Source organism: Hesperophylax consimilis, chromosome 29 (assembly GCF_061612785.1).
Source record: "Hesperophylax consimilis isolate HC1 chromosome 29, BYU_Hcon_1.0, whole genome shotgun sequence".
In the NCBI taxonomy this organism is placed as follows: domain Eukaryota; kingdom Metazoa; phylum Arthropoda; class Insecta; order Trichoptera; family Limnephilidae; genus Hesperophylax; species Hesperophylax consimilis.
Window position 1 is genome coordinate 10,684,889 of NC_142864.1, and position 13,459 is coordinate 10,698,347.

General features: G+C 32.6%; 2 protein-coding genes across 14 annotated transcripts in view; one reads left to right on the forward strand and one right to left on the reverse strand.

Annotated features, from left to right (window-relative positions):
- The window catches only part of RhoGAPp190 (Rho GTPase-activating protein 190), a 110,397-nt gene extending 106,646 nt beyond the window's left edge, over positions 1-3,751 (reverse strand). For 5 of the 7 annotated variants that reach the window (XM_089649197.1, XM_089649198.1, XM_089649196.1 and 2 more), the window contains exon 1: positions 3,660-3,751. The gene's annotated coding sequence lies outside the window, so the exon portion shown is untranslated. The remainder of the gene's footprint in view (positions 1-3,659) is intronic. The other 2 variants (XM_089649194.1, XM_089649193.1) reach the window with 2 other exon arrangements.
- A 2,686-nt stretch (positions 3,752-6,437) lies between these two features.
- LOC149409872 (uncharacterized) overlaps positions 6,438-13,459 on the forward strand; it is a 188,642-nt gene continuing 181,620 nt past the window's right edge. For 4 of the 7 annotated variants that reach the window (XM_089649241.1, XM_089649249.1, XM_089649248.1 and 1 more), the window contains exons 1-2: positions 6,479-6,552; positions 7,880-8,058. In XM_089649241.1, coding sequence (XP_089505367.1) covers positions 8,002-8,058 — 57 coding nt within the window. In that variant the 5' untranslated portion in view covers positions 6,479-6,552; positions 7,880-8,001. Of the gene's footprint in view, positions 6,553-6,822; positions 6,905-7,820; positions 8,059-13,459 lie in introns of those variants that run through there. The other 3 variants (XM_089649242.1, XM_089649243.1, XM_089649244.1) reach the window with 3 other exon arrangements.

A 13,459-nucleotide genomic window follows, 5' to 3' on the forward strand; every position in this document is an offset into this window, starting at 1 on the left:
ATGTTGGCTAAAGAAATAGGTAGCGCAGCACGACATAATAACCCAAAAACAAATCACTATAGTTTTTAAATTTGTATAAATATATTTTTTTGACTGTTTTTTTTTGTTGTTGATAAATTGAACTATTTTGGAGAAACATCTACCATATAAACATGAAATATATATGATTAACTGGCTGTAACTGAGAAACAATAGAGCGAGTTGTTTTACGTCCAACAGATGGCGCCGTTTTTCAATAAAAGTTTTTATCTGTCACAGGTGACATCTATATAGTATAGATATGTAAAAACATACGCGTATTCGAATACAACGTTGTGTCAAAATTTCAAAACAATTGTTGAATTACTTTCGCAGATTTAAGATTTTGAACAAACGAACATTTACTATTTTATTTATATAGAATAGATAAGACAATTTATCTGGTAAACAGAAAACAATTGCATAAAAACATAAAACAATTGCATAAAACATAGATCAACCCGACAATCTGATTTATTTTATCTACCCTCGTATAGAACAAACATTCGAAAAAATTCCCCAATTCCTCGCATATGTGCACAATATAATAAAAAATTTTACAGCATTGACATTTTTGGTAATAACATAAAGAAATATCGATATGAAGTAATGCGTACGATCGATTATTAATATGAGAGTATGGAATGTATCGGGAGCATCTCCTATCCTCTTCCTATTTTCCTCTTCCTATCCTCTTTCTCTCCCCTTCCTTTAACACCAAATTAATTTTAAGAAACTAAAACTTCATTTCTAATGCACTTTAACATAAGAAACTTCTGTGGCTTGACTTCAATTAACTTGTATATTTATATCTATCACTGCATATTATATAAAAGCTGTTTGTTTCTTACAAAATAAATAAATAAATCACAGTTTTATTTCTGGTATTTGAGCAAAACCGACTAACATAATTTTCGCACAGCTCTGCGTATTTTCGTCCGTCAATCGAGTGTATTCTGAGGATTTTCTGCTCCGGTTTTCAACCGGTGAAAGTCGAAAAGTTGCTTGAAATGGCATTAGCCATATTCAGCGACAAGATCTGAATATTTAACTACTTCCCAAAATTCTTCTCACTGTCTCTCTCACCTCCCTCTCACTTCAGCATCACAACACCCAAAATGGGAGGGAGCCATAGAACCACTGGTTCCAGGCAGAAGGAACTCTTGTGAAGAATGCAAAATTTATTAAAATTGGCCAATTCGTGATCAGAAATTAGCTAGAAGTTTAGAATCATTATCTTTCTCGGGGACTTATAGTACCTTGAAAAATCTATGTTGCAAAACAAATTAAATTTCTTTTTTCACGCCTCTTTATTGCAAAAGCTAAATGACACTTTGCCAATCTACCTTATCCAATATTATGCATCGCTAATTATCCATTCTCTTTTACAGCTTGACATAGATAACTATTCAGATGGCCAGAAGGAATTAAAAGTTCGTAGCTGAGCTAACAAATGCTGAGTTAACTGCATTGCCAGCTAATTCCTCCATCACTGCACAAGCAATATTTTCCCGCTACAATGATGGTAGTACGAAGTATTTAAATATTGTCAGGTTTTTTCGTAAACCGGGAAAGTTGGTCTTTCTTTCGTTTGTTTCTACAAATTTTTATCTCAATTTATTCCTCTTAGGGCCAGAACTTTTTGTAAATATTTAGTTAAATTATTATAGTTTTCGGCGTTTAGTTTTGGTGTAACCATTAAGTGATGGCTACTCCAATGAGAAATAAATAATGAGAAAACCCTTTGAAAGGAGATGCATTAAACGTTATTATAAATAATGTAACTTTGTAAGGAAAAATCTTTAATCATTAATAAGATTGGTTAAATGAGATCTGAGTCTTTTTTTATTTTTAAAATCATTAATTCCTTTTTTGATAACCCTACATTAATGCAATTTATATCATTTTGTGTTCCGAATATAGTCACGCAAACTAAAAATATATTTCATTACAACAATAATATCAATACGAATTAGTTTATAAATACTCCTATACCATGCATACACAGGTTAAGTCGGGATCACTCCTGATCTGTGATCTATTCCATAGAGTCTATGGCATAGATCAGTTAAAACAACCTCTTCTATGAAATATAAACACAAAGTAGAATCGACTTTATACAACTTTCGTGGTATAAATTTGACTATAGATTCTCAAAGAATATATAAGTTGAGGTTGCACCATTAGGTAATCAATATGTTGAAGTATCAGATATTTTAAATATCATCAAAAAAAACTTATAAAAATCGTTGATAAATATACAGAAAATTGGGACACGCTTAATATGCACATTTTATTTTAAAAACACCGAGTAGTATTAATAATAATGAAAAGTAATTCAGATTACAAAATAATGTATTTCAGTAATTATTTCGTTAAAATTATAATAGATTGTTCAATGGGCGGCCATAGTTATTGATGTCAAAGTTATAATTTTTTTATTCACAAAATATGAACCTATGATCCTAAAATAGGTTCTTAGTTTGAATTTAAAAAAAAAAATAATTATATCAAAACATGGTGTAAAGAAAAGATGTCAAATTATCCGTTTTTTTTATGAAATAGCTCCTAATACATTATTTTCTATTTACGGAAGCTAAAATACTTACTTCTAATTTTTATCTAAATAATACTAAGTGTTTTTAAAATGAAATGTGCGTATAAAGCGTGTCCTTTTTTCTGTATATTTACCAAATCAATTTTTTTAAATAGTTGTAAGTTTACATTGTTTTCTATAACCTCATTGTAAATTTTAGTATTTTAATCATATAAGTATGTTTAATTTTAGTTGTGGTATATATATATTTAAACAATTTATTCCGTGTATTGAGGTACATGTCTCATAAATAAATAAATTATTCTCAAGGTAAAGACACTATGAACTTTGAAAACCTGTAAAAAGTACCAAACTAACCATAACGCCGTTTACTGGCAGAATATGGACCGCCAGTCTTTGCACACATTCCCTGCTTCATTCACATTTATACATACTGTTCTTTGTTGCACGGACAAAAATCGAAAAATTATTAAAAAGAGATTTACATGCTTTATAAGAGTAGGTAATAACTTGTAGTATGCATAAATAATTCAATTCAGAATAATAACAATTCACTAGAATATTGACGTACACGACACAATACATGTTTATCGCAACTGTCAACCATTATTTTACGTGGATACAAAAACGTTCAAAGCGAATTGCATTTTAAAAATGATGGAAACAGTGTTTTAACATGAATACGATGATTTAAACAGTGTTTTCGTTGAATTTGATGGTTAAAAATTGAGAAAAACCAATAATTTGATGTGAAACTCAGCCAGACAGTTGGGCCGTCTACGGCTGTCGTGGTTAATACCACAAAACTAAAGATTATTTCTGTAGCAATTACCATTTACATACGTTGAATTGTTTATAATTAAACTTTTCTAGGTAAGTATTGACAGGACGGGAATATTTTCTGACAACAAGGGAGTGTTTTTCGGCAATAAAGGTTGGTCAAGTTACAAGTTATAGAACGTCTGGTAGACACACAAACATTGGCAGCCAAAGAAAGCGGATTCGCCTCGACCTTCCAGGGCTTTCACGCCATCATCGGATAAACAACATAATAAGGTATATAAATTGTTAGTTCGTGACTCACATGGTGCGCAAAATAATTAATTAATTCAGCTCCGCAATGAAATATTAACAGTATATAATTCTGACACAAGTGAGCATTATTGTAAATTTCAGAACTGCCAACCTGAAGGTATTTCCCCTTGTTGGTGTTGCCATGTCTGTGATCTCTGCGATATTTCATGCGTAGGTACTTTATATTCCAATAAGAGCTCTAGGGATGGGACTAACGTATTTATAGTATCGAAACATGGTTTAATTCGAATATAATACTCAAGCAGATGCATCTTTTGCATACGGCATGCATTAATTTTACCATTCGACTTCATAAAGCAAAGTCCAATAGAAAGAAAAAAATTCTATTTGAATAACAGAACACGATTTCGAATGCCTAAAAACTTTTTGAATATTCAAATTGTTTTCTTGGTGTCCTTTTCTCGCTAATTAGAATTCGTGCGCAACACAGAATGGTTTATCTCAGTCACACTTTGCAAGAACATTGCTGTCGAAAGTGTATTCATTTGTGCCAATACATACAATCCCTATCACCCCAGCTTTCGTTAAGCTACTTTTATTCCTACTTCCACTCCAAATAATTAAAGTTAAATTTTTTAACAGTAAGTTGTATCACTAGTACTTTTTTGGCTTTAAACCGCAGCAGGTAGTTCCTATATTAATATTTTCAGGAATGGTATTAATTAAATAATGTGGTAAATGTATATGTATGACACCAATCGCTCGAGTGGCTCTAGAAATGTTTATTTTGCAAAATAGTGTTATGATAGTGGCACACGATTCTGTACTGTCAAAGGGTTATTTAGGCGTGGCCCATATCACCATGATGCGTACCATACAATCCCATACAGACGTGTCACGAGAAACAAATAATCAGGGCCAGCACTGGGCCAAACGGCACCTGGCGCAAATAAAATTTTAGCCCCTTTTGTCAAAACCAGTAGACACCCATGTAGGTGATCACCGTAATCAACAATATTCGGATGATTTTTATTTTTATGTAGCGCCGTTTTTTATGCAAAATATCACACGGTGGTGAGTTAGGACTGTTAAGTATTAACGGACTGCTCCAATTGTGCCCGCATAGATACGATAATGTAAAGATATTTACTAAGGGGGTCAGATCAATAAGGGAACATTGACAAATCCCGTACCAAGAAGGGGGGGATTATAAATTCCAAGCAACTACAACATATTATTTGTACATGTCACGTCCAAAATCTCATTAGCACTGTGCAGGGCCGGCCCTGAGCCAAACGGCGCCTGGCGCAAGTAAAAACGTTGTTGAGTTTTTTTTTAAATTTTATAAATACTAAAAAATGTACAATTACGGTTACTTTCTTAACTGCCACACTAGGCTCATGCCCATATTATGGCAGTCACACATGATTCATATAAGAATAACCACAATAAAACGTAACGGAAAGGAAATTGTTATGGTAAAACAAAAACTAAAAAAATGCACATCATTATAAAAACCATTTTAGACATAGAAATAAAGATAAAACTAAATAACTGATAGGGTTAAAACTTTTTTTTATATACAGTGTCAGGAACTCATGCATTAAAAAAAAAGGCTCGTTCCCTTTCAAATAGCCAATGTTGAACGAGGTTTTGGTTGAACACGGATAGTAAAAAGGGATATGGAGTTAATTGACTTTATATCGGGGTTTAAAGCATTGTATACTTTAGGAGCGGTAAACCAGAATTGTCGTTGAGCGAATGTGGTTCTAGTTTTAGGGACTACGCATCCCAGGGTGTTGTGGAAACACCAGCAGGTTATTTTCCGTATGTAGCACAAGCTTGTCTTAGTAAATAACTGGCGAATATCTAAGTGTTGGTTATTATATCGCTTTGACTAAGTGACGCTTTGGCAAGTCGACGCTTGGAGCGGACTGCTCCAAATGCGCCTACACAGAGCCGGCCTTGGTGTCATGCGACCCGAGAATTATTATTATTTTATTTATTTTCGTCTTCCTTGTACATCCCTTTAGTGGTTCTGAGTTCATAACATCTACCTTTTTTTGTATCAATTTCATACATAATATAAAATTATGGGTTTACAGAAATGTTATATTTTTAGAATTGCGAAGGTAATTTTATTTCACGTGTAAATAAATTAATAAGAAATAATATTTATTTTTAGATCCTATATTACATTTTCAAAAGGATCAATTAATTGTCCCCGTTAAACGCCGATTTTAGAGCCGTTTCAGCTTTTTAATAAATTATGATCAGCTGACAAGAACGATATAAAATGGCCGTTTTAATCTGCAAGAGATTATAATATGGTGCGACAAAAATTTTTACAATATTGTTTTTTTTTTTATTTACTTAAACTGAAGATGTCGCGAGCAAGTAGTGGCGAAATCAAATGGCAATTTAGAAAAAAAAATGAAAAAAGCAAATAAACATTCTCTGTAATAAAAGGAATAAATGCATTTAATAACGAATAAAGATTTTTTTTGTAATTTCACAACGATGATATTGTATGATAAAACTTTTTTTGAATAAGCAAAATCTTAATTAACGAGCGAAAAATATAGTATGTATTTTATGTGTAATCTGAAAATACACTAAAATTTTTCGGTGATTTATTAATAATATCGATTGAAGAGATGGACCAAGATCTTATATCGCCATCTTGCTTGCGGGGTGAGCTATCTCCAAGGGGTGAAAGGGAAGGAAATGTTCTGGGAATGACGATAGAGGTAACCGCGCTATGGAGGTTAGCAGACCGGCTATTGGCCCGAATGTATTGATTTTTCTTACAGTATTACGGTCGGAGGGAAATATACCAACGAACGGGTTTGACACAAGTCGCGTTTGAGCCGCTACCCGGAAACGTTTGTTTTACCCCTAAACATTTTTTAAATATTTCAAAATATAATAATATCAAATAGGTACTTCACCTCCGTTAAATTAGATAACGCGGAATCTTTTAATTCTTTCGGGGAGAGCGGGGGAAAAATCCGCAACAGTTTTTTTGCGCTGCCGTTAATGCGGTTTTCATATGTCAAATTTATCAGATGGCCGACTTTCTTCCGCATTGACTAGTTCCAGTCACGATTTTTTTAACGCTGTATTTATATTAATCAAAAATGTGCGATTTATTATATTGTAATGTGTGTTATTATATATAAACATTTAAAATCTCTACATAGATTGGTTCAGGAAATTGTCTGCGGGAAAAATTAGGAAGAAAATTTTATGAACAGTTTCGCATGATTTTACTGTCAATAGTGTTTTACTTCGGTAAGGAAATTTAACACCTGACATAATTTAATTTGATTCTGTAAATAAGTAGTTTAAAAAGTCGCAATGGTGTCAAATTTTCCGCATAAATACGTGAAAATAAACGCCCTACGGCACACTAGACATAACATCGATGTTTATAAAATTCTTTCATAATTTGGATAGCAAATATTTGGCCTAACCTAGATTGAAATTTTTAGCGATTTTCCGCAATTTTCTCTTTTTAATTGTAAAAATGAAGTGAAGATATTATGTACAGCTGTTTAAACGTCAGATTGGGGGTTTTGTAGTAGGGCGTGTTATAACGCAGTGATTTTATTATCAATGTGTGTTTTATTGCGGCAAGTTAAAAAAATCTATTTTTAATATTTTACCGTGTGTCGTGAGTTTTTTAGTGATATTTTGTTCATTCTTTACAGCAGACCATTTTTATATGAAGTAAACTGGAAACATGATCATTTATTCAAAGCTTTTAATCTAAATAACTTCGATGTCATTAGAGCCAATGAAAACGAAAACTGTTTAATCATTTAAACTTTCATATTTTTTACTGTTGTCATTCGTTGTCGAATTCGTTGAGACATGATTTTCGTACAAATGTTTATACTAAATTGAATTGATGTAGTTTGTTTGTATTACGAAATAATCGTTATAAATCAAATACGCATATCTTCACGATGCGTGCCTGATTTATATTTGGCTAGTTCGTAGCGTTCTTCACATCTGTTTTTTTAATAATGCGGCAAAACTTAGCTAGACATGTAATACAGTGGTCGCCATTTTGGCAATTGCTTTAATAGCTCTGTGCTTCATTCCTGAATAATAATAACGTTACGAAACCGTCTAAAGATTGTTGCGAATTTACCCCACATTCCCTGAAAATATACAATGATATGAATAAATAACTATTTTTTAGGTATAACATTGAAAGTAATCGCTAATCAGACAAATTTTTGCTTTATTTCTGTTTATAAGAGTTTTCAAATTCGGAAAAATGAATCAGTGTTGCCGTAATAAAAAATATATTTAAACCGCGAGGCGCGTAGTGGTCGGAAACCTTTTTTGAAATTTAAAAAAGTGCAAAAGAAGAATTCCAGATGATTGGGTCTTTCTGGAACTTGTGCAGAGCTTGTCCGTCAATGCCTGTAGACAAGGTATGTTCATACTAATTATATATTACATTATTTATGTATCCTTGACTTTATTTTTCAGAACCTATCCTTACCTTCAGTAAGTTTCTTTAGTGCGTAGGTACTTACCTACGTAACCTTATTGACTATTTTTACAGAAAAAAAACTTTTAGGTTGGTACAACTTTAAAAGATTCGAATAATTAATTTAAAAGTAGGAATTTATTTTAGATTGTTGGAAATTTGGTTAGTGTTTCAGAGGAGAAAACAAAAACGTTTTAGTTATTCATAATTGTAAAATTAATATGTTTGATACCTGGGGCGCATGTGTGGTAAAACCATGCATGACCGTGTGATGATGCGGAGAAGAATAAAAGAATTATGAAAGCGTTATGAATGAAGAAAGGTGAGGAAGAGTGTACACGACGCGAAAGTGAATAGAAGAAAATTAATAATTAGTAGGGATTACACCCGAGGAAGACATGACACGATCAAGGGAATTATACGATCTTATATATAACAGAGGAGTAGGACCAAAGTATAATATATGAGACGATGCATGAAAGAGCCTGCGGCGAAATGGCTTTATGGTTAGTTAGTAAGGTTAGGTTATTTTAAATCTGAATAATAAGTTATTGAACGCAACTGCTTCATAGTACCTACCTACCCACTTATTTATGTATTTTTAAATCGATATTATCATCAATTTTCAAAATCGCAACTGATGTGTGTCTTAACTTATTTCTAAAATATCTTTTCAAATTTATACTAGCGATAAAGTACTTACCAACAATAGGTTATTTTACAAGACAATTATTTTTATTCTATATTTGAAATGTGAAGCATTTTTCGTGATTCCATAGACACAAGTCAAATTACAATTACATCCCATGATTTTTAAAGTAGTCTGTAATAGAGTGGAAGATACCTTTGTCTTCGCCTTGTTGAATTACCACCATTCTGACGCGAAAAGCTACTCGGAGTGGCTTTAGCCGTGTTTAGTGACCAAACCTACTTCTTCTCTTCTCTTTCTCCTCCCACTACCTTCAGCCTCACTACATTCTCCATTTGGGAAGGCCATATTCCCGCGGGTGCCAGACGTTTGGAAGCAGTAGGAACTCTTGGGTGATATTCTCATAAAAATTGGATATTATCGTATGTCGTTAAAAAAGAATGCAAGTTTTTTTTAAAACCCTCATTGGCTGTTCCTTCAAATTGAGTATTTGCCAAGTCAGGTACGAAAAGCAGTAACGTACCTATGACTAGGAAAATTCGATTCTTGGAGGCAAGCCAATTTAAATGTACATACCTCCACTGCGTATGTCGTAAAGCGGTGTTTTAATATTGGAAGGGAGGTCTACATCAGTAGTAGCGAGAAAAAGACGGTTAATCGCAAGAGATTTTCAAATATTTTAACTATAGGTTCACTTTTTTTTACGTTTCAAAAGATCCCAAATTGTAATCAGCAGACAAGCACAACAGCATAACAGTTATGCTTAAATATTGTGTATGCAATATACATGCATGGCGTTTAACAAAGACCTTTCAAATCTAAAAAAGTTTTTGCAATTACATTTGTTACGTGTTCTTCGTAATGCGAGATCTACTAACGGAATCACAATACGCAGAACGTAATATTTGAAGCCCTTGTTCGCAGTAACTAGGAATACAGCTTCAACGTTGAAAAAAACATATTCTAAAAATAGAAAAGTACAAAAAAGGTTAATGCATTACTTATATATGAGAGAATATACGTACTATCCATTCCTATATCCGTCCTTGTTCTTAAGGCGAAGCTTAATGCTAAATCACTATTTTGATTAATCTTTATTACGAATTGGTGAACATTATGAATACCAAAAAATATGCTTTAGATAAATTGAAGATTTTCCTATCGTTTCGCTTGAGTAGAATACAAATAAAAAATAAATTACTCAATAAAAAACATAAATGTAAACTACTAAAAAAATATATTTTTGCAATAGAAATGTATGAACGCGTAAAGAAAACAACTTGAAAAAATACAGAATTATAGCAAAGATTCTCTGTGACATTTTCGCTTCATTAACTTTTTTGCTTTCTTATAAAATTATTTACAAAATAAATAAAAACAAGTTTTGTGCTTGAAATCGAACGTTTCTAGACTCCGTTTGTCAGGCGATTTTAATGCCTATTACATACAATATAAGGTATATCAAGTATATACACATTTTTGGCTTGTAGCATTCTCTTAACAGTTCTGCATTGACCATTGACATTTTCAACGTCACTTACAGACATTTGATGTACGTCACAAAATAATAAAACTGCTCCCATGACCTTTTATACTTACCTCAAATTTGTGATCTTCTCCTTAACATATTGCTGAATAACCGTTTTATGGAGATTACTAAAAAATATATAAATAAATTATTTGAATTTCACAAACACCTCAACCTAATGAGAGTTTTACACGGTGCTTTTTTTCGTATAGTTTTCATGTGGTTTTTATTTTTCAGCTTAAGATGGCGGACATTCTTTGGGAATTACTGTCAATTATTACTATTAAAAACTCCACACAAAAATGTGTACGTTAACAACTAACACCATTGCAATATTTCTCCAAACGTCTAGACCAGTCTTTCTCAAAGTGGGCGATAACGTCTCCTTGTGGGCGCTGGAGGCTTTCAGGGAGGCAGTAGAAGGCTTATAGAAAATTAGGGGGCGTTGAGGAAATCTAGAGGGGCGATGGCAGACAAATTTTAATTTAAAAAATCCGACGAAATCTAGCTGAATTAAACAATAATAGTTAGTTTTACTTCCTCATAACACTCATTTTCTTATAAGAAAACTGGGTATTCGCCACTTTGTTAGTTAGTTTTTAAATGAACTAAAACACAAATAATAGATTTTTTTATTTATAAAGAAAGACAAACATTCACGGGTTACGAATAACCTCACAATATTTGAAAATCTCCTACTACCACCACAGTAAGCGGAAAATGTTGCTTGTGTTGTGATGGAGGACTCAGCCAGCCGAGGGATTGAACACACGACATCTGGGTGGAATCCAAACGCTATGTCAACTCGGCCACCGACCGTTGATGATGTAATGAAATTATATCTTTTCTATCACCGTCATTGATTCCTCAAAGTTTGTATGGTAAACTGTATCGTACTATCCACCTTCAGTTCTAGCCGTGTTTGTGGCAATCAAGTTCAAACAATTTTTTGTTAAACAACGTGATTTTTACAGCCCTGCATGAATTGACAGTATAATCTTACTCGTCTATTTGGTCTCATTAAAACATTCTTAGATATCAGAAATAGGATACGAGAAACACCTATCTATACTATCGAGATAATAATGCATGTTTAAAATTATATTTGCAATAACTGTTTAAGGCGATGCACTACATCGTGTAATATTTTAAATTGAGCCGCTATCAATAACAACCCTTACGTAAATGGCGATAAGGTTTAAATTCCCGCTTAACACCATCCGCCCGTTTTGATTTATTCAAGAAAAAAACATGGCCAAAAAGTGCCTTTTATTTTATTTTGTGGATGTTCAAGAATAAATATTTAATTTTTTCCGATCATTTTATAAATAATTTAATTTTCCACATTATACAATAAAATGATAACCGAAAATGGGTTTGTAAGTAGGAGATTTTGATCTTTAAAGCAGTTTTCATAGGCCTTATACATTATTTTTTTGTGGGCTTATAAAAAGACTTATCTAAAAAATACTCGATTATTTCAAAGGCCAAGATGTATTCTACTCGCAGTATTTAATTAAAGCATCTGAAACATTTCTAGGCGACCAAATTTTCAAACCAAAAACACATGATTTTGCATTACTACGTATGGCATCGCCTTAAGATACGCAACAGGTGGTAATGTAAAAAGGTAAGTTAAAAAATATGGGGCACTATTTTTTTTAATCTCTAAGTTTGAAAGGTTGAAATAAGTTTGAGGACCTGTGGTCTAGATGTTCTAGTCCTAGCATTCGAGCGAGAAAGTCAGAGGGAATAATCTTAATACGTACAAATTCAGCTTGCGTATTTTTGTGCTCACAAAACTTGAAAAGTAGTCGACCGATATCGTTGAAAATTTCAAAGTATGTTGTTATTAGTGCCAGTAGTGTTTAAAGATGTTTAATTGGTAGACGAAAGGTAAGTTAAAAATATGGGGCACTATTTTTTTTTAATCTCAAAGTGGACGGTGGTTGAAATAAGTTTGAGGACCTGTGGTCTAGATGATCTTGTCCTAGCATTCGAGCGGGAAAGTCAGAGGGGGTGCCATACGTAGTAATGCAAAATCATGTATTTTTGGTTTCAAAATTTGGTCGCCTAGAAATGTTTCAGATGCTTTAATTAAATACTGCGAGTAGAATACATCTTGGCCTTTGAAATAATCGAGTATTTTTTAGATAAGTCCAGTCCATTTATAAGCCCAGAAAAAATAATGTAAGGGCCTATGAAAACTCCTTTAAAGTTCAAAATCTCCTACTTACGAACCCATTTTCGGTTATGGTTTTATTGTATAATGTGGAAAATTAAATTATTCATAAAATGATCGAAAAACATTTAAATATTTGTGCCTGAACATCCACAAAATAAAATAAAAGGCAAATTTTGGCCATTGTATAATGTGGCAAATTAAATTATTTATAAAATGATCGAAAAAAAATTAAATATTTATGCCTGAAAATCCACAAAATAATATAAAAGGCACTTTTTGGCCATGTTTTTTTCATGCATAAATCAAAACAGGCGGATAGTGTTAAGCTGGAATTGAAACCTTATCGCCATCTATGTAAGGGTTGTTAATGATAGCAGCTCAATTTAAAATACTACACGATGTAGTGGATCGCCTTAATACGTACAAATTTAGCTTGCGTATTTTTGTGCTCACAAAACTTGAAAAATAGTCGACCGATATCGTTGAAAATTTCAAAGTTTGTTGTTATTAGTGTCAGTTGTGTTTAAAGATGTTTAATTGGTAGTTTTATGTAGTTTTTTTTAACAGTAACATTGTGGTATACAGTATTGTATGGTGGAAAAAGTCAAAGATGCCCGAGCCACAGAATAATAATAATACAGAATAGAAAAACAGTGAGACGATGTATGAATATGAATGAAGCAAGAAGTGTATTCTAAGTCAGAGCGTGATGGTGAGTTAGTTATTAAAATTTAAAACTAAAGTTACAACTACTATAATTTAAGTAAACTAAAGTTAAATTACATCCCAAATAAACCCTTGCGTGTGGACTTCCAAACAGTGTAATGTCACCCCAAGTTTTCGCCACCCCATCGAACAGTGAGTATGGCGTGTTTTATTTACGGACAATCATCGTTTTGCGGAACGTTCTACGCCGCTGTTATGGGATATAGGGCAGACTTGATTGTGAATTTGATAGTCATAGAATTTAAATTAAAAGG